The 20,842-nt window shown below is 40.9% G+C and overlaps 1 protein-coding gene across 17 annotated transcripts in view; it reads left to right on the top strand.

Annotated features, from left to right (window-relative positions):
• The window catches only part of MAP4 (microtubule associated protein 4), a 164,279-nt gene that overhangs the window by 93,942 nt on the left and 49,495 nt on the right, over positions 1-20,842 (top strand). For 10 of the 17 annotated variants that reach the window (XM_069778472.1, XM_069778466.1, XM_069778473.1 and 7 more), the window contains 9 exons: positions 2,449-2,580; positions 5,967-6,077; positions 6,673-6,801; positions 7,336-7,410; positions 8,704-8,832; positions 10,629-11,315; positions 12,428-12,571; positions 13,381-13,551; positions 14,671-19,056. In XM_069778472.1, coding sequence (XP_069634573.1) covers positions 2,449-2,580; positions 5,967-6,077; positions 6,673-6,801; positions 7,336-7,410; positions 8,704-8,832; positions 10,629-11,315; positions 12,428-12,571; positions 13,381-13,551; positions 14,671-19,056 — 5,964 coding nt within the window. The remainder of the gene's footprint in view (positions 1-2,448; positions 2,581-5,966; positions 6,078-6,672; positions 6,802-7,335; positions 7,411-8,703; positions 8,833-10,628; positions 11,316-12,427; positions 12,572-13,380; positions 13,552-14,670; positions 19,057-20,842) is intronic. The other 7 variants (XM_069778480.1, XM_069778477.1, XM_069778464.1 and 4 more) reach the window with 6 other exon arrangements.

Genomic DNA, 20,842 nt, shown 5'->3' with positions numbered 1-20,842 from the left:
AACCACCGATTGATTTGTACTGGTATTGTTTCATTATTTTGTGATGTAAACCCAAAAAACCCACAAAAGCCCTCTTTCATCTTACTCTTTCTCAATCACTTTATTATTATTAGAATTTTTACAGTTTCTCTGTGAATCTCTGTTCCACCTTGCTATGAATTCTCTGTTTGCAGCTAGCTGATACCTCAGCCTCCTAGAAGAGGCAGTGGTTGTTGCTTTTATATACCAGTGTTCTGTTTTTAATTGTTTCTTCTGTTCTGTTCCTTCTGTGTGTTAACATTGGGTTTGCTTTTATTAACTGCAGTTTTGGACTGAGTTAAGGGTTGTCTTCAGGGATATCATTTGAGGCACACTGTCAAGTTCCTTTCCTGAGCTCCAGTCTTGCAAGTGGTACTGTTAGCCTAAGTGAAGGTAAAAATATTAAAAGCATAGAGATGTATTGGCAAGAGAGTGTAGCATATTGCATTAGGGGATGAGAGAAGGAATTTGTGTAAATTTTTTTTGTGTTTCTTTCCAGAAGAAACTGGAAATCAGTTTGAAAGTCTTATGTTGTCAATAGAAGAGTTGACAAATTCAGGTCTCCTTAAAAGAAAATTCATCTGAAAAGTCACGAGTCTGGGTATTTGTTTTGAGCCTTTCCACTGTGGTTGTCATATTTGAAAACTTTAGGACTTGTATTTTTGTTTCTTTTGTGCAACTACAGGATCTAGAAATGTCTTTGAAAGTTGAAACGACCAGGCTTTTTACCCTAACAACTGAGAGTGAGGGAGCTACAATAGAGTAGCTAGTATTGACATGGCTGAAGTAAAGGATTTTTTTGTGTGTTGATCTTAAGTGTACATCAAACCTTGTGAGTGTTAGCTCCTTTATAGCTAGCTTTCATATGCTGTACATATTGATACATCTCTTATTTACAAGGAGAACTTAATTTATGCCTTAGTGATCTCCCCCCCCCCCAGCCATTACCACTAGTTGCTGCTTTTGTTTCTCTGTTGAAGTGATTTAAAGTTAAAGCGATAAAAATAGTGGTCAGTGGAGACGCATGTGCAGTTCCCTTCATATCCAAAGCTTCTCCCCCAACATGTAGGGGTGGACCACCCTCCTTGAGAGGCCTGTAGCACTCTCAGGGGCCTCTATATCCCAGCCTACCAGGATGAGAGGTGAAATCATCTTGTTCATGAAGACTTTGGTGCAGCTGGGGCTGTTGTCAGTGCACCATATGTCTGCTACTAGCTCTTGCTTATCCACTAGTTCATCCCAAGGTGCTACACTGGGAGAAGAGAATAGGCTGGAGCAAAGTGGAGATGTAAATTAAAACAAAACAAACAAACAAAAAACAAGCATGGATGGTGAGAAAGAGGAGAGCCCACATCATGTCTTAATGCTGCTGCTGGAGGGTGTCTCAGTTCACAGCTAAGCTTTCTTGCTTTGGTTTACTGAATGTCTTCTAGCTCCTTATAAGGACTTCAGGAAAAGGCTGATCTGCATATTTTCAGTATTCCTTGTGACAAACCTTATTTAAATAGTTTTATGTAGTCTGACTTCTTTATTTGCATGCATTTTTCTGTGAGGCATTTATAGGTTGTGAAAAGTGCCTACCAAGGCTTCAGTAATAAAATACTTAACTCTCTAACATCTCAAATTGCTGAAGGCTGTTAGTCTCAGTGCAGTTGTTTTTAACATGGGCCAGCAAAGAAAGATTAAAGTTTTCCTTGGTTAGATATAAACTATCAGTCTTTGATGTGTTGATGTGTTCAAAGAACTGTCTTTGTTGTAAACTGGGGGAAGATTAGGCTTAAGTGTGAAATATAAAGATATACAAATAAAGGCCTTTGAGGTATTCAGGGAAAAGTTACTCAAATAATTTGGAGTTTGTCTTCCTAGTAAAATAGAGAGCAAAACCATCCTATGGGTACTGTGTGTCTGTGGTGGTACTAGCATTTTTGTAAATATGGTCAGATTCAGTGCATACAAGTCGATGCTTAGGCAGGAGAGTAAGGGGCTTTGGTTTCCCCTCCTTCCCACTGTGACCTGATGAGGAGGTTGTGTTTGGCATTTCTGTATTGACAGACTTGAAAGCTTTGCTCAACCTCAAGTTCAGGGTCTCAGGGTTGTTCTAGCTCTTATGTTAATGAAAAATCTCCCTGAAGATGAGAGTGAGGAGCTAGCGTGAATTGTCCAACATTTGAAAACGGGGCAGCACTTCGACATGTGAGTCCATTCTCCATCCTACATGTGTATCAAGAAGCAGAAATTCCAATTGTTCTGTTTCTTAAATTTGGAGAGTTGGGTCAAAGCAGTAAAAAATGAATATTCATGGTCTCTGGTTTGGCTAATGATTCATGTTATCTGTTGGCCTCTGAATGTCATATCATGCAGTAATCTTATCTTAAATATTTTAGCTTAATCTTTCTCTTTTGACTGTGTCATTTTCTTCTCAAATTTCAGTATTCCCAGGAGAAATCATGGATGAAAAGCTGTCTTGCAAAGAATTTCTCGATCGTAATGACTCCTGGGCGATGGATGATGGAGACCTGTGCTTTGAATCACAGCCCATATTCAAACCCATGGAGATGGCTGGTACGACTGTATTATTCTTAAAACTCTAGCATCAGTTATTTTATCAGCTGAGTAACTTGACAGAGTCCTAGCCTCTATCCCTAAGGGTGGTTTTGTCCTCTTGCATTGTACTCACGCCTGTGTTCTTTAGGATGTGTTGCTCTGTTTTCCTAAAATGTGTAACATCTTGACACCAGAATTAACTTAGCACATCAAGCCCCTAACTTGCCCTAGAGCATAGTCTAGCTGGTTAAAAATGGAGTTGCTAGTCCAGTGTGTTAGAGTGTGAGGGAAGCAGGTTTCCCCCTGACTCAGCTCACGTGGCCATAGCAGTTTTTGGTTGACCCCCACGGTTTAACCACTCTCGAGTACTGTGGCTTTCAGTGCAAACCTCGCCAAAATTGTTGACAGCTGAAAGCCAGTCTTGCCTCGCTCTCAGAAATCCCAGTTCCAGCTGTCATGTAGCTGCGTCTGCAATGCAGGTCGGTCTGTTCCAGAGGCAGCCTGTGTAGCTGCTGACTCTCTTGAAAATTAAATGAACCTTGTATAACTTGTCCCTGCAAAAAGATACCCTTTCACCCAACAACTTTCACCCAATTTTCTCTCATTTTTGAGAAAGCTTATGGGAAATTACTTACTAGCTCTTGGAGGGTATTAGAAATGTATGTGCTGCCCAGATTATAACAGGAATAAACCTGGGAAAGATACTGGCTGAAACAGGATGAAATTTTTTTATATATATTTTTTTGAGCACTGTAGATGTGCTTGCTAAATTACTATCTTGCTATCTGAATCTCATCTTTACTAAGAGATTCAGTGAAGAAATTATGTATTGTTACAAGGGCAAGAAATGATTCATGGAACAACTGGAACAAAAGAGCCACTAGTTTCTAAAACACAGTTGTTGGGTTTTTCCCTCCCATTGCTTTGTTAGATGAAAGAATTGGATGTTGATGTAGTTATGCTTAATAGCCACATGACAAACTTGTTGATTAAGAGCAGTTTACATACCTAGCCCATCACCCAGTATTCTTTTGGCCTGAATAATGTGAATCTGTGGGGTTATCTATTGCATGAAACCACTTTTCCTTAGGTTTCACGTCCTTAGAGTATCTTGCACATCTGTACATGCATAAGGTACCCCGTGTACTTCAATGTGAAAGTATTACTCCATACTGCTCTTCCTGGTACTGCATAAACAAGAGATTCTGCTTAGAGGTTAGTAGATTCCCATAACTGAGCAGACGGATCAGAGAGGATAGACAAGCTTTAAGGACTTGTCAGCAGGAGGAGAAAAATATGAACAGCAGACTCATAAAAATCTGTGGTTTTATTAAATATATTTATGCACACTCTTTGGAAAACAGTAGGATGATTTCCCTCCCAAGGAGAGAATTCTCTGGTCAGTGGTGTAACAGGTCTCCTGACCAGCATTGCTGTAATTGCTCATTCCTTGGTGAGGAACATGGGAAATGCCATCTCTGCCATTTCTGTGAGCAGCTGGAAGAGTGCATTTCAGTCTGCTCTGGACTTTGCTGTTATATATTACAAACACTGCCTTGGGATCTGGCAGTGGGACTCAACTCAACAGAAGTAAAAGTTATGAGCAAAAACATACATATGTATTTTACGCACTACCTGTAATAAAAAGACTTGTTTTAAAAATGTTATTGTAATGTAGAATGAATAAAACTTAAACATTATCTAATTGCTTGCAAGCTTTGAAAGTGCTGCAAGGCCCTTAATTACAAGTGTATAATGATTTATTACTGTAACTACAGGTAAATATCTAAATATGAAGAGCTCCCATTTAAATGATCTACAGTAATACGCTTTTATTAGTCCACAGTCATTGGCAAACTGGAACTATGTCACTGAACAGCAAAGGATACAAGTCTCTATAGAAGTGAGCTGAAGAGAAACTTCCATAAATGTTTTGTCAATCTTATCGCCACCTGTTTAGAAACAATACTCTCAGATTCTTAACATTTGTCTGGCTTCCTAATATTCTAAACAAGCTGCAAATTTTGAACAAGTAGAGAATTATTTTCAGGGCTCATTTAATGCAAGAACTGATAATTTCCTGAAATGGCCATATGCCATCCATACAGTTCATCTTTACCCACCTGCCTTTCAATTTTCAGCTGCAGTGTGTTTTGCTGGAAGCATCACCTTGTCATCAGCAGCACGACATCGCTTTCCAGTCACAAAAATGCTAAAACTTGTGTAGGCCATAGGCCCACTTTGAGTCTGTGGAGGGTCTTTGGAGATGGGAAACAAAAGTTCAGCCATAACTCCTTCTGTTTCTCCCTCTGGAGCAGAGACAGGGTTTAATCTGGGTCGCCCGTTTTTGCCATGTCATCTAACTGCTGCATAAAGAGGGGACATCAACAGCATCTCTTTTAGTTTTGAAATGAGGGGAATGCCACGTCTCCTTCCCCTTGCAGTGTCTTGCCCTTGACTGTATTACAGTACAGTGACTAACTCATGGAAGGGTCATCTTTTCTTAGTTTTATTCTGTCAGTGAGGTCGTCTGTCTGCTCTCTGACTCATGGAATTTCAGTTAAGTAATCCATCTTATAAAACTCGGCACAGTGGTTCTCTCTGTCCTGTCTGGTTTGAATGCCCATGCTGATTACTTGAAGGGAAAGGAGGTGTGTGCACGCAAAAAGTAAAACTTGCAGAAAAGGAATTTTCTATTGCTGAATCCTCAGCTGCTGGAGTACCATCTTTTGCAGATGACATCGATATATCCACTTAAAGCATGGACCAAAAGCAGAATAAAGCTAATGCGTGTTAGACCAACCAAAGCTGACACTAGACAACTTGCAAACATGGTCTAAAGATCCTGACAGCCTCACCAGTGAGTCTGGTCTGGAACTAAGGGTGAAGGCTGTTCATCTGCCTGGGACACTGGGAAATGTGCTGTTTTCCTCTCTGGCTTGTAACTTGGTTAAAAAAACCTGACCATCAGTCAGTTTATACTGGTGTACTGTTGTTGGGCAGGAAGCATGTAGCTTATGCAGGCTTTCCTTGGTCTGCTGTTGAGTTAACTGATGTGGAGCTCAGCCATTGTTCCTGACTCAGGTTAGCTGTATGTGTCCATCAGGTTGGAAACAGATGCTTCCTCCTTGAGAGGAGGAGATGGGTTCTCCATGCAACAGTTGTAATCTAAACTTCAGTCAGTTTTCCCTAGGAAGCAGTCTGAACAACTGTGTTTTACTGTTGGGCGTAAATTTAAATTATGAAGGTGTTTGCCCCTGGTAAATAATCTTGAAAGCAGTTTTTCTTCAGAAGTCCAGTTGTGGTGTCAGGTGCATCTTCATCTTGTTTTTTAAATAATCTTACTCTGCACCATGTCTTCCCCCCGTGTGGTGACACTGGCCTCGTTCCTTGTCTCCTGCTAGACCCCTTCAGCATGCACAGAGGGGAGAATCTGCCTGATTTATCATTTCCTACTGACATGCAGAATGTGCCGCTGTTCACGGGCCATGCTGATGCTTCCAGAGACATCCATGGTGAGTTCCTTCTCGGCATTTGTCCTGATAGTCAGATTTTGGTGTTTTCGCTGTTGACTTTCATGTACTGAAAATTATTAAGCTGATAAGTTCACAGACTATATAATCACTTTTTTTTTTTGCCTAAAACCATTCCAATAGCTACTTCCAGGAAGGGTTTTTTTTGAAGTGTATTTAGGCAGAAGGAAATAGGACAACTAGACAAGTTGAGTTAAAGCAGGCATTACTGATGGGTCTTGTCTTCATGGCTAGAAATGGGTGAACTTTTTCCATGAAGTGGTCTTCAGGTTTTGGATTATTGGAGTTTAAGCGGTTATTAATAAGAATTCATAGGAGCAGAAGCAGAAAGCAAAAGGAAATAGTTTGCCTGTGCTTACTGTCTTATACCTCGTTAAAAAAATTAGATGTGCATACACAATTTACAATGCAGTTTGTAAAGGTGAGCTGATTGAGAGAGTTTCTTATAAACTTTATCTAAGCTGCTTGTGAGCAGAACAGAATAGTTTATTTTCCAAGTGTTATATAGACTTTAAATTTTGGGGGGGAGTCATTGGGGCTATTGTGGTGATGAACAAACAGCCTTTTATTTCATCAGCACCACATGGATCCATGATGGTACCTGACCAACCTTTCTTGGGGCCCCTGTATTCTCCTGCAGAGGCTCTAGACCCATCAGCCTTCATTGGCCTGGATTCAACTGCAGAATTTCTGCAAGACAAAACAGGTAAGAAACAGATGTTTTGCTGTTACTGTCTGTCTTGCTAGCTGGGTTTGAAGGGTATGCAGCTGGAAAATCTTGGTTTCCTAGTCCTAAAGAATCTTGGTGGGGGAGTTGATACATAAAATGAGTCAAGATTAGAAAGTATTGTGTTGGCAATGACGGTTCTTGGTTCAGTGTGAATGTTCTGAAGATGTTAGGAGATCACAGAATGGCTGAGGTTGGAAGGGACCTCTGGAGATCATCTTGTTCAACCCCCCCTGCTCAAGCAGGGCCACCGAGAGCCAGTTGCCCAAAAGAATTGAGCAAAGAACCTGCTCTGTTGGGTCCTGGGGTCAGTGCTGTTGTATAACTATTCTCTGATGCAAGCTTTCACTAGCAATAGTCACAGAAGAACATGATGTTCTGGTACCATTCTTAAAGGGAACTGAGAAGTTACCTGAGAATGAACTCACAAAACAGCAGAGTCAATACCTTCAACTGAAAAAATAGAGCAGTGTTAGTGTCAGTGGCAGGACTAAATGTGTTTGTTTTCCATAGTGCCTGAAGAACATTGGATGGGAGTTCCGCATGATGTGACGGGACCAGATGCCTCTTTCTTTGTTGAGCCACCAGGTAAAAATAGTTTCCACTTGATCTGCAGGAACTGTCTATAGAGAGTTTCTGAACAGCAGAAGCAGAGCTTTTCCGTTAGTCTGCCTTTTCAAGAAACATAAGGCTGTAAAGAAGTGAAGTGGGATCTGACCAAGAACAACACTGTTTCTGGTTCTCAAGTCAATTTACAATAGAAATGCATGTTTTAGAGAAATGTTACTTGACACGCATTTTCTGGTTTAGTGCTGTAAGGGATGGGGAGAACCCTGCATTTTATAGACTGTTTACTTCTAATTTAGGGTAACAAATTTAGTATATGCAGTTCCAAGCCCGACTGTCAGTAGAATTAGTCGCATGCCCTTTTGGGGGCATATCGTGTAGCAGGGTTTTACCCCACTGAAAGCATGCCCTTTTCATGGGTTTTGGGGAATTAAGTTAGCAGATGTAGATGTGTGCAAAAAAAATATGTTCAGCAGCAAGCTGTGTGGATTCCAGACTGTGTCTCCATTCTGTGCGTCTCCATTACAGTGAAGGTACTTGAATTTTCAGTTGGGATGTATGTTCAAGCATTGCTTGACACTAAAATAATAAATAGGGTGAACAAAATTTACTCTTGAAAAGAAACTCTAAAACTGGAACTTTACTGCTGTCAAGAATTCTAGTCTTTGTAGACACTAAGTCAGAGCACTCATGTTTACTGCTTCTAAGGATCGGTGCAGCTGAGGGTGCCAACAAACATAATTTTGGCTCATGCATAATCAACAGAATTTTAAACTAAATTCTAATTGCAAACCTGTGTATTCTGTCCAATAATCTTTAGATTCTGGTTACAGTTAAATCTTTGAAACTCCATTGAGACATAATTCCATTGCAGTTGTATGTGTATTACTATATTTGATCCATAATGGGATCTCTATTGCTGATTTTGGTGAACGAGCTAAGAGGAGAGTAGTTTAACACTAGTCCTAGGTAGAAAGTGTTTCTGGAGCTGTTGGCTCTGCCGAGGGCTCAGGGTAGAACTGGATTGCTTTGTAACTGAATGTTCCTAAACTTTGTCACAGCAATTGCTTCTCTCAAGATACAAGTGTTTTCCCAAGTATTCCACAAACTAATTTTCTGAAAATTGACAATAAAAACTGGTTCTGTTTTGGTCTGATCCAACTGGGACGCTGAAGTGGGGGAAGCTTACTCATCAGGGTTGCTGCTACAGGCAGCACCTTGAGAGGGTGATTCACATTCTGGCAACTCCAGAATAGAAAGCTGTTTGCTAAGATCTTTCTGAGTGCTTAATCAAGCTTGGTTTTGTATGCCCAGTGCCCCCCACAGTGACTGAAGCAATAAAGCTGAATTTGCCGGAAAGCCCTGCAGCAGTGGCTCCTGGTTTTGTTCCTACTGCAGTAACAGCATCCCCAGGAGGGGCTGAAGCTACTGATGGATCAAAAGGTAAAGTTGCCCTGGTCTAAAGCTTGGTGCAGGGTTTAGGCCTGTCATGAGCAAGCCGTAATGGTGGAAAGACATGGGATTCCCTCTTCTGAAGGAAACACAGCAAGATATTAACAAATTCCATTGTGACTAAAGGTTTATGATACCTGAATTGCGTTGGTGAGAAATAGCAAGACTATTTGACTTTCCAACTCTTGTGTCACAGTCCAGTAACTGATTTAATGATTCTTTTCTTTCTCAGAATTTTAGCTCCAGAAAAATGTTAAGGTGTGTCAAGAACACGGTTATACCATGAGTCTGATGCTATATAGAAATAACTTAAAAACTGTCCGTTTTAAAGACTCTCTTTAAAACAGAGTTTTTAAGGTATTTATATACAATTTATATAGAGCATCACACTCATGGTACATTTTGCACTAGTCTTTGTCCAGTTTCTTTATGCTTTATTCCAGTACTTTCCATGATTCACCAGGGAGCATCCATACTACTTCTAATATCTATTTCTTTACTGTCTTATTATTCTGTAAAATCACAATCTTTAAATTTTATTTTGGAGAGGATCATGATATCACTTCAGGGAAAAAAAAAAGGCAAAACCAAATAACCAAATGGGGGTTAGTGCATAATGGATCTTTTTGGTTTGCTTCACTGGAATATTGGGTTTATCTAAATGGATCCTGAAGTGCTACTTTAAAAAGGACTTTTTCCGTTTTTCTAATTTCTTACCTTTTTCAGTTTAAGTATCTAATTTAAGATTTAATATCTTTCCCATTGTTTGGGAGGATATTTTTAGATGTGACTCCAACAAACAGTAGAAATTTTTTTTTTTTTTTAATATCTACTCAGCAGTATATCCGAGATGTTCAGGTCACTGTGCTGCATTACACAGAGTATGGGCAGTGCTTGGGGCTGTTGAAATTAATAGTTGCAGAAGAGAAATCTAGTGCTTCTGGCTTTTGATAATTTGTAAAAAATTGCCTCTAGACAGCTGAAATGTCAAACTAAAACTGACTGAAAAAACTTCTTTAAGGGTATTTTATGAAAACACGAATTTAAATGCAGCGGCTTGATTGTACTGTGAACTGACAAATGTTATTTTGAAACTAACAGCTTAGTCTTTAGTAGATATTATGTAAAAAATGAATGAGGCCAAGTTGGGCATGAAAGAATAAAGGGCAGTTGGTGATTCACTGGATGGCAGTGTCTTTTGTGTCAAGAGTACCAATGCTTCTGCTCAAGTTGCAGCACCATACCACCCATGAACAGCATAAACAATATTTAAAATGAGATGTGTATGGCTCTGGAATGTTTCAGGACTTTTTCCCCATTGTTGGAATACACAGCTGGGCTCATAAAGATGACACCAAAAGTTTCTGTGTCCTATATAAGAAAAAACCCTCATTGTGATTCCTGTATATGTTCTGTGGAATGTGTTGGTCGCAGTGGATCCAGCAGCTCTGGTCTCTTGCCAGCTATGTAGCATCAGGTATTTTTTAAACGAAAACAGTGCATCTCTTGGCTGATGTACGTTAGGAGCAGATGGATGTCTAACACTGCAGTCAAGGAAACAAAACAAGGCACATGAGGCTGCAGTAGGAAAAGCACTTGGGTGCACTGAGGAGTGTCATGAACACTAGTACAACTTGCGTGCACTGGCGTAATTGGGGGGGAGTAAGTGATGCGGCAAGACAAGAAGACAGGGAGTGAAAGCACTGTCTTCTCTAGTCATAAAACCACACTGTCAGATATTTGCATTCTATATATTTTGTTGATTTCTGTGATCTGTGTTTCTGTAGCAGATGCAGCGTGTGTTCCTGCCTCGGATGTCATGTCTGTTTCTGCAGAAAGAGCTGGGTCCATTCTTGCAGGAGACACCAAGCCTCCTCAAGCTCTGGATGCTGGATTTGCACCTGCAGCAGAAGCCAACCCTCCTCAGGCTATGGATGTCGGGTTTGCTCCTGCCCCAGAAGCCAAGTCTCCTAATGCTATCAATGCTGCATCCACCCCAGTGGCGGATACTGGCTTCACCCCAGGAGCAGATGCTATGTCCCATTACACGATGGATTTGGAGTTTGCCCCAGCAGAAGATGCAGGGTTTTCCCCAGCAGCAGATGTGGAATCTCACCATGCTGTGGATTTGACGTTTGCCCCAGCAGCAGATGTGGAATCTCACCATGCTATGGATTTGGCATTTGCCCCAGCAGCAGATGTGGAATCTCATCATGGTATGGATTCTGAGTTTGCACCAGCAGCAGATGCAGAGTTTGCCTCTGCAGCACAAGTCAACCATCATCATGCTATGGATTCTGGGTTTACTCCTGTAGCAGAAGCCAAGCCTCTTCCTGCCATGGATTCTGGGTTTGCCTCTGCAGAGGCTAAGTCTGCCTCTGCAGCTGACACCAAGATTGCTGCATCTGAAGAGCTGATGACATCCAAGTCTTCTCTTGAGCAAGACAAGTCACCCTCCGACAAGCCTCCCGCAGGTGAGCGTGTATGCCTGAAAGCTTCATTCAGGCTTGAAATAGCATGGCAAGTGGTGTGAGAAGGCCACTGTAAGTTGGCATAGCACTAGCAGCAACACTCCTGGTAGCACATAGTGATGGCTACACAGATGCACAATTATTGTAAGACTGTCAAATAAAAAGCATGGTTTTTTAGTAGCTACGATTATGCTATGCCTTGCACAAAACGTCTTACGTAGAGCTCAGTTCTGCTGTCAAGATACAGACAGAGGAAGTGCTTCATGAGGTGTTTTTGGTTATAAAATATAAAACTAGAGTATCTTAATGGCTTTTTTGGTGTTTGGTTTTTGGGTTTGGGGGTTTTTTTTGACTTGGCATGTTTAGCAGTGATATATGTTTTTTACGACAGCCATAGAGACATTTTAGTTCATCCCTGTTAGTACTTATTTTTGTATCACTATCATCCTCAGCTTATACTGAAATCTACACAGATCCTGTAAGACACAATGTTTTCAAACAAAGTGCTTATCTTGAAAACGGTTTCTGAGTAGACTCTTAGGCTTTGTTGATAATTTTGTGACATTTCCTTGGAATGACTATAGGCGTTGAAGTGGCGAGGCGGGCATTTTCGTTTTTTCCATGTGGTGGACAATTGATTTGCTGTGCTGCATAGACTTCCCAAAGGACACTATGCTTTTGGAGGGAAAATTACTGTCCAAATAGAGCAAATAGTACTGGGCAGAGGCAGCATATGTGGATTGATTGCAGAAGGAGTTGGAGTAAGATATTTTCTTTCTTGCCTTCTAATACTCTTTAGTTTAATGACAGGAATAAATTTCAAGAGAGAAGTTTTAACCAAAAAATCCCTACTAAAATTTAGTTACTACTAAAATGTAGTAACTGAGAGGCAATAATACAGGACGGATATGCTTTAGCAAAACACTTAGGCTTTCAGGAGGGGAAAGCTGGTAGAAAGTGATCCTAAAAAGCAGATTACCAGTGTTTTGAAAGTGAGAAAAACCTTTAGCTTCTTGTGAAAGAGAAGAATTAGGTGAGGAAATGATTTTTATCTTGCTTAATCTGATCTAAATTAAAAATAATATGAATTTTTATTCTTTACATTCCATTTGCAGAAGCAACTGCAAATGTGGAACAAGAATCAAAAGTCCCAGAAGCTTGCGTTGATCTTTTAGAGAAAGCTAAAGACAGCAGACCACCTCCCAGCCACCATGAAGAGCATCTTCCTGAACAGACAAACCATCTTTCAGAACCTGCAGGTGAGAACTGCAAACCACATTATAAAACTGGAGCCAGCACTTTGCTATCAGGAAATTCTGCCCCACCACCTAAGTTCTTTCTCAGAGACACTGTTCTCCTCCTTATCAAGGAAAAAGCAACAAAGGTTTAATTTCAAGAAGGTTATTAGTGTGTGCTAACACAGGGACTGTTATAAATAGATGGTAGGCTTAACATTTGAAATTACCATCATATAACTTGTCTTTTTCTTCCTCATCCCTAGTTGTTGTACCAATGTCTGTCATATTTTTTATTTCTATTCAAAATTTAAATAAAATTAATTACATAGAGAACCATTCTCCAATGTAATTATGTCTTACAAATTAAAACTTGTTATAATTATGTGTAGCTAGGAATTTTGTAGTGTCTGCATGAATATATTCTAAGGTATCTATGAATACTAGATGATTAGCATTAGATAGGGACTCCAGACTGATAATGGAGTATATTCTGGATTTGAATTCCAGCGGGAAGCAAGTACAGTCTGCATTTGGTTGATTACAAAGAGGAAAAAACAAACCCCAAACAAACCCTTACCCTGTGCTTAAGCCCTAACACAGTCTTTGCTTCATGTTTTGCCTCCACCTTGGTATGTCTGCCAAAATATAAAATTGCTGCTTAAAATGGGATTGTGAGGAGATAATACATGGTAGACTACCATATCTTATAAACTTAATTCCTTTTAAAAATAAAATAAAACCTATACCCTTTGCAAGGGCTTGCTTTTAAACTGCAGGTTGCCTGCCTTCCTAAGAACTGAAGCATTCTGTTCGTGTTTTTCGTATTTCAGTTCCAGTAGAAGTAAAAGAAGCCGTTGCACTAGAAAATAAAGATATCCTTCCAGAAAAATCTGTTACTACTGTGGATGTTACTGTTACAGAGAAAGAAAAGGAGGAGGCTGAACACAACCATGTCCAACATGCAGAGCCTCAGCAAGAAAAAACCCTGCAAGAGCCCACAGGTAGAATACAAATAATAATTCAATTTTAAAATGGAAATATCCTCTGTGAACTATTCACCTTTTCCTACTGACTGTGTTGCCACTTGAGCAAGCAGAAATCTTTTTTTGCACCAAGCAGCTGTGTGGTTCTTTGCATTCATCAGTGATTCTGCTTGCACTTTGCCTCTAATCCCTGTGCTCTTAAATATTCTTTTCCCCTCCACGTTCACCAGACTAAAAACCCCAATATGGGTGCTACTAGTACTTTATCACTGGGACTGGCTTGTATCTTTTCCGCTGTAGAATTTAAAAGCTCACCATCTTTTTGCTATTACCACTAGCTTTTTATTTTGGTATTAAAAAGGACCATTAATTCTTATTACAATATTCCTAGTGAAGACCTCCTTCCAAATTGAGTTTTGTAATTACCAAAGGGAAATGTAATTTTTTTCCTGCTCCACTAACCCAGCCTCTCCAATGAGCTGTTATTGCTTACACTTGTGACTGGAGGCTGATTTCTGGGCCAGGGCTAAGTGACAAACGACTGATGCTCTCTTTAAATCAGTAGCTTGTAGCTAAGGAAACCTCATGCTGCCTATAATGGAGTACAGCAAATGACTTCTGTTACGGAAGTTCTGCCTTCCGCTGCTTCCACCGTGGGTGCTGGGGGAAACTTAGCTCTTTCACTCCCCCTTCTCTCTCCCCTAGTCTCATCTTTCCACTAAACCTCTATTTTCACATTTTGGAAGGATGCCAGCTAGACATATAAAAAGTGTATCTGTTATCTTGTCTTGCTAAGACAAAATGGATCCTTAATGCATTTTTAAAAAGCGATAGCATGTCCTTACAAGAACTGTTGCTTTTTGATGGGGTAAGAGCATGTATCAGGAATTATGTATTTTTAAATAGCATTGACGTATTTATCAATAGTAGTTTAAATAGGTTTTGCGTGTAAATGTCTATCCCAGCCCTTTTGAGGTGGCTTTAGAATTAGTGTGGTATCAGTGCTGGAAAATTCTGTATATATGACTGTATGGACTATTTTAGATGGCTAAGATCACATATATATATAGTATATTTATTAATTTTTTTTAAAGCAAATAGTTGCTTCGATGTTTGAGCAGGCTTCCTGTATTCCAGGTCTACCTACTGCACAAATCAGGCAAGCTAACAAATCAAGTGAACGCAGGTTTGGCAGAGCAAAACCTGCACCAGTGCCTATTACAGATGTACCAGAGGAACGTCTAATAGGTCTCACACAACAGAAGAGTACTGACCCAAAAGTAGACCCCTATTCTATAGTGGAACTTGGATGTGTTGCTGGAACATCCCCTCGCACTAGGGTTTCACATAAAAAGGCAACTGAGCAGCCAGCCAATGTGCTGTCGGAGTTTGTGGAGAGCTGCAGAGATGTACCAAGGGAGAGCTGGGATTTGGAAAGTTCCCTGGCCATTGTGAAAAAAAAGAAGAAGAAACCAAAACAAAAGAGAAATCAGCTGCCAAGAACAATGGACTTCTGGGATGAAAATGTAACAGTGTCAAAAGCTCCTAGAAATTCTCCATTTGCTGTTGAATTGCAAAAACCAGATGTCTCTCCTGTAATGCCTGCTGAAGCTTGCAAAGAGCAGTCAATTGCCTCAGGAAGCAGAGTTTCAGATATGCCAAAGGATGCTAAAATAATAACTGGAAGTCGTATCTTGGATGAGCAAAATGCCTTCTCAGTGCCAGCACCAGGACAGCGGGCCCAAAATCCCAGCATGCCGTTAGAGTCTGTGTTAGATGCAAAAACCAAGGATGTCATGAAAACAGATGAAATGAGAGGTGACAGTTCGATGTTGCAATCTAAAGGCAAAAGAAAAGAGGTTCCTTCGGAGCAGGTAGGCAAGACTAAGGTGAGAGAAACTGTTTCAGCAGAGGGGCCAACCAAGCCTGTGGAAAGAGATTTTCTTGATAAAAATGAGAAGAGGGAGTATAAGGAGTCAAAATGTGCTGACCTGATGGCATCTCTTTCAGAAGCGGTCAATCTAAGCAAAGTAGAAACTTCTTTACAGACCAAACCTTCAGAATTACTCCTTTCTGATAACCGTAAGGAGGCTAAATGCACATCTCCCAGGCGTGAAGCATTCAGTGACACTGTCTATCATGAGCTTCAGGCTTCCAGTGGGTCACTAGAAGCAGCAGCAAAGAAAAGAGGTAGTTGTGAAAAAAGCAAAGGGGTTGAAAATGAATCCTTCAAACAGCCTGCTTTTCTAGAGGCTGCGGCCCTGTCGGACAAGCTTCCTAATGAACCAAAGGCAGCTGATGAAACTAAAACAGTGTCCTCCGATAAGTGCATGGCCATTGACTTTAGTACTTCAGAAGGAGTATTGAAGACCCCAACAGATACTACTAAAATGCCTGTTAAACCATTAGTTTTACCAAAACATGAGGAAGTTACTGCTTTGCAAAACAGAAAGGCTGACAGTTTTTCAGAGCAGCCATTTCTTCTGTCGGCTAAGTCTGATGCAACCAAACAACCCACCTCTGCTGAAGCAGTGGACAGAATGATGGTGGCAGATTCCCCTGATAAAAACAAAGGGAAAGCATTTATTGCATTAGAGCAGCAGACTGGAAAAGATCCCAGTATTGCACATGGGATGGACAGACCTAAAAAAAAGCGTGGTGAAGGGAAAGTAAAAAAAATCAAAAGCTTCTCTGAGCAGATGATGCTTTCAGAGGATGTAAGCAGACTTACTGATGGAGTGAGGATGGATGAGACTATAAAAGAAACAACTTACCCTGATAAAGGCAGAGGTTTTACTGCTAGAGGACATCCATCAGTAAGCATTACACATGCTTATCATGCAGACAAGCCAAAAAAAAGAGGCAGTGATGGAAGAAGTAAAAAAGGTGAAAGAAGTTTTTTCCAGCAGCCTTTTCTTGAGAATAAGATGGACCTAAGTAGTTTTCCTCACATAATTGATAAAACTAAGGAAGTTAGTGTTAGTGATAAAGGCAGAGAGAGGGGCTGTATTGCTGCTGAGTGTTTTAAGGAGAATAAATCAGATGTAACTAAAATGCAAAGGCCAATTGAGCTGGTAACAGAGGAGCCTAAGGAAAATGTTGGAAAAAATAAAATAGCTGATTTGGGTGCTTTAGACCAACCGTTCCTGTTGGAGAGTAGGAGGGAGGAAGGAAAGCATCTTGCTATGGCTGACACGATCAGCAAAACAGAAGAGGTAAATCTGACTGATAAAGGCAAAGAGGCTGGAATTACTTCTGCAGGTGAATCAGTTGTGATAAATTCTGATGCAACACTGGTGGCAGACAAACCTAGGAAGAGGTGTAGTGATGGGAAAAGAAAAAAACCTGAAAAAAATCCTTTGGGGCAAGCAGCTGTCCTGGATGCTGGGGTAGAAACAAGCAGTCTTCCAAGCAAAGAGAAGGTGGCTGGAAGCACAAAAGAAATTACCTTTGATAAAGACAAGGAGTCTGGTTTTGAAAGAGAGCTTTTGCTGGAGAATCTGACCAGTATAACCAAAGAGGTGCTGGAAAAGCCTGAAACACGGGGAGGCAATAGAATAAGTTTCTCTAATCAGCCAGTTCTTTCAGGTCATAAAATAGAGACATCAGAGCCAGAAATACTCAACACTAAAGAAACTTGGCCCATGAATAAAGGTAAGGAACTGGATACATCCAAGCCTCCCCCAGAGCACAGGACAGACGCAGCTGTGGCACACAGTCCAACCAAGGAACTGGTGGTGGACAAGCCTAAGAAAAAAAGTAGAGATGTGAAAGGCAAAAAGGCTGAAAATAGTCTTGTGCACTCTGTTGTACTGGGACCAGGTAACATCCCTGCAGTAGGTGAAGAGGTGGGATATATTAAACAAACTCAGCCTTTTGATAAAGGCAAAGAGACTAATTCCAGTCCTTTAGCGAGTCTGCTAGATGACCCAACTGATACTACTAAAGTACAAGCTCCTGCTATACCTCTGGAGCCAGAAGAATCACACACAAGTAGTAACGAGAAATGCAAAAAGATGGAGGCTAACTTGCAGCAGCCATTTCTTCTGGAGCATAAAGCAGGTGCAGAGATGTTTCCACCTCATGACGTGGAGATAACTGACAAGTCTGAAGCAGAAAGTCCCAGTCCTTGCAGCAGGGGGGGTGGACTTCCTATCCTAGAGCATCCAGCAGTGGCACATCGCACTCTGGCCACAGTTACTGATAGATCTAAAAAGAGGGATTATGATGGAAGTAGAAAAAAGGCTAAAAATGCCTCTGAGCAGCCTGTTTTTCTCGAGACAAAACCAAACAGGAGTGAAGTACAGCCTCCCATGGGATCTGAGGTGGAATATGGAATGGAAGGCATGGATTTTGTAGATGAAAACAGAAATATTAAGAACTTTCCTGTTGGCCCTCAAATGCTTTGGAATAATAAAGGAAGTGACTTCGAATCCTTTGCTCAGACTGCAGTAACTGGCCATGGTAACACTGGCAATGTTTCTTCTGGCTTCCCAAAGCAGACAGATGAGGGTGCAAGAAGTAAGGGGCTTACTCCTCCTGAAGCAGTAACAGAGAAAAGCAGCAAAGAGCCTGGATCGGGTGCTAAGAAGGAGATAGAGACACAGAAATCTTGCGAGCAACCGATCAATCTGGGACACAAAGAGCATGGAAAAGAGGTTTCAAAGGAAGATGGTAAAACCAAAGAGGCTGGTTCTGAGGATGGCAGTGAGGCAGGTAAACCACTTTCTTTGGATCATTCAGTTAAACAGGACATCGCATCAAAGAAGGACGAAGTTCACCTTTCTCCTGCGGCAAAGGTGGATAATAAAGAAATAAGAACCACTGATAAAAAGCACAACACTGACAGCACTTCCTCAGACCTTCCTCAGAAGGTGGCAGATTCAAAAAATAGACCAGCTCCTGTAGATGCCAAAGGGACAGAGAAACTAGAAGCAACTGTCTCTTCTGGAGAGAAGGACACTGGGTCCATTTTCCCAGAACTTCCAGCAATACCAGAGAGCAAAGCAGAAGCAGCTGTGTCGCAGGTTGTGGCAGAAGCATTGATGGAGAATAAAGCTGAAGAGGCTGAGCTGGATGGAGGCAAGAAGAGTGAGCAGAGCTCACTGAAGTGCCCAGGCAGTTTGGACAATAAAGCAGCTGAAGCAGAGGCTGCTGGTTTAAATCTGACAGCTGCCCAAACAACCAAAATAAGTACTAAAGATGATAATAAAGGTCATCCTCGGCCTGCAGAAGAGGATGCTGCTCACGGTGGGGAAGCTCACCTGAAGGATGCTCCAGCATTGAAGTCTGAAGTAGATAAACTGCAAGACACAACTAAAGAAAAAGAAGAAGAATGTGAACAAAAAGCTGCAAAGGAGGCAAAGAAAGAGAGAGTTAAAGCAGCAGAACAGGTGAAAGGCTACATGAGACCCACAAAGTCAAGAGGGGTGCCAACTCTGCCAGCCAGGTCTGCTGCTCCAGACAGAGAGAAACAAAGGCAGCTGAAACCCACTGGTATGAGCCGGCAGAGGCAAGAAAAAGGTGTGTGTTTGCGATTTGAGCTAGCAGCAGTAATCCAGACAGCTTGTGTGCAAGACCTTGCTATTTGTCAGTCCATTGGCATGAATACGTAATTGTTAATCCTATGTGGCACAAGCGAGTGTGGCATGACTGGTTTTTTGGCTGATCTTAAAAGGCTGTTAGTTCTGCTTGCCTGTCTCACAGTGCTTATTCCCAAAGTTTGAAGGATTGACAGCTTGGTCTAAGTTCCAGGACTCTTGATTTTTTTTTTTAAATTTTTTTTTAATTCATTCAGATTTAATTTTACATATCTATATAGTAGGACATTTAAATAAGCGTGCACTTTTTGGTGGTAAGTTACATTAGCTTCTTGTCATCTGAGACTGAAAGTGACCTTCATCTGCGGTGCAGCAGTGAATCATTGTGATCACTAAATAGCACTGTATGCCACTGGCGAGCAGGGAATGGAGTATTTCAGTGGTAGGAAATGTTGTCAATTGCTGTCATGTTGCAGGGTTTGGTTTTAATCCTACCTCAAGCTAACTGCAACCATCTACTTTTCCTCCTGCAGTTGGTTAATGACTTTATCTTAAGCTACCTTGAAATGCTACATCTACAAAATGTGCTTCCTTCTGGAATAATAACCTTTACTAAAGCAGAGTTGTAACAAAACAATAGTGGGACTGATACAGATTTTAAGACTTTATCTCTGTTGAGACTATGGATGGACAGGTAAGCATTTTGGACTGTTTACCCTGGCTGTTGTCCAGGGGACAAGATCACTGTGCTCACAGGAAATTAGATTGAATTAATGTCATAGAATTTAATTAAGTTCATAGGAATTTTGAAATGGAGAATTTTGAAATGGAGAATATAGTATGGATAGAGATGAAATAAGAAATATTCTTGTACTTCTGCTCATTCTAAACCTTCCTGAGAAAGATTTGGCATCTTCTCTGTGAATTGCAGTCTGCTGAGATAGGCTGGGGAAGTTTATCCCTGCCCTTAAGTGCTCTTAGTTTTTGCCTTGTCATCAGGCATGAAAGTTTGTTCCTGTTCCTATTTCTGTGGAGTTCCTTGCTGCCAGTTTGCATGATGCAGCCACTAACTTAACAAACGTAGAGCTCAAGTGCGCCTTAACATGCTGGTCAGGTTTTTGAAAGGTTTTGTAATTTTAATGAGTGTTGCATAACCTGAAGTAGTTCTATTTTAGTGAAAGTGGTGTTCTCTGCATGAACTTGTGCTTGCAGAAGTAATGTTCTTTGGTGCATGATGCTACAAAATAAAGGGAAAGCTAAAGGCAGCATTTTTTTATAAAAACATTTTTTTAAAGCCTTTCCATTGTCTGCTAGAAGTCTTTATTTTCCTTTGCTAACTGCTGCATTCAAGGGAGCAGAATTTTAGTAGCAGATCCATGCAAAAAAGAAAAGCTCTTCCTGAATGTTTTGCACAGGTAAAGTGTGTACAGAGTTGAACAATTCCTGGTTCAGAGTAGCACTTCAGTGTGTGAGTAAATTGGTACATACTTTGCATCTGTAAGTTGGCCTGACCTAAGTTTGCACGGGACTTCAATAATATTCAGTTGCTTTCATTCTTTCAGCACTTCATGTTTTTTTTACTTTTTTTTTTTTTTTAAGAGAAGCTCTGAATGACTGAGCTTGTTTTGTAAATGTTGGCTGACATGTTCCTACAGCAGTTTAAATCCAAATGTTGTCAGGTGCAGGGCTGCCGAGGAGTGCTGGCAGCAGACCTGGCCCCTGGCATAGCTTCGGGCAGTCTCATGGTGACCGCACAACATCTGGGCCAA

Source organism: Haliaeetus albicilla, chromosome 2, assembly GCF_947461875.1.
Source record: "Haliaeetus albicilla chromosome 2, bHalAlb1.1, whole genome shotgun sequence".
NCBI classification, from domain to species: Eukaryota; Metazoa; Chordata; class Aves; order Accipitriformes; family Accipitridae; genus Haliaeetus; species Haliaeetus albicilla.
Note: the sequence above shows the minus strand (reverse complement) of the source record. Positions and strands in the feature narration are given on the sequence as shown.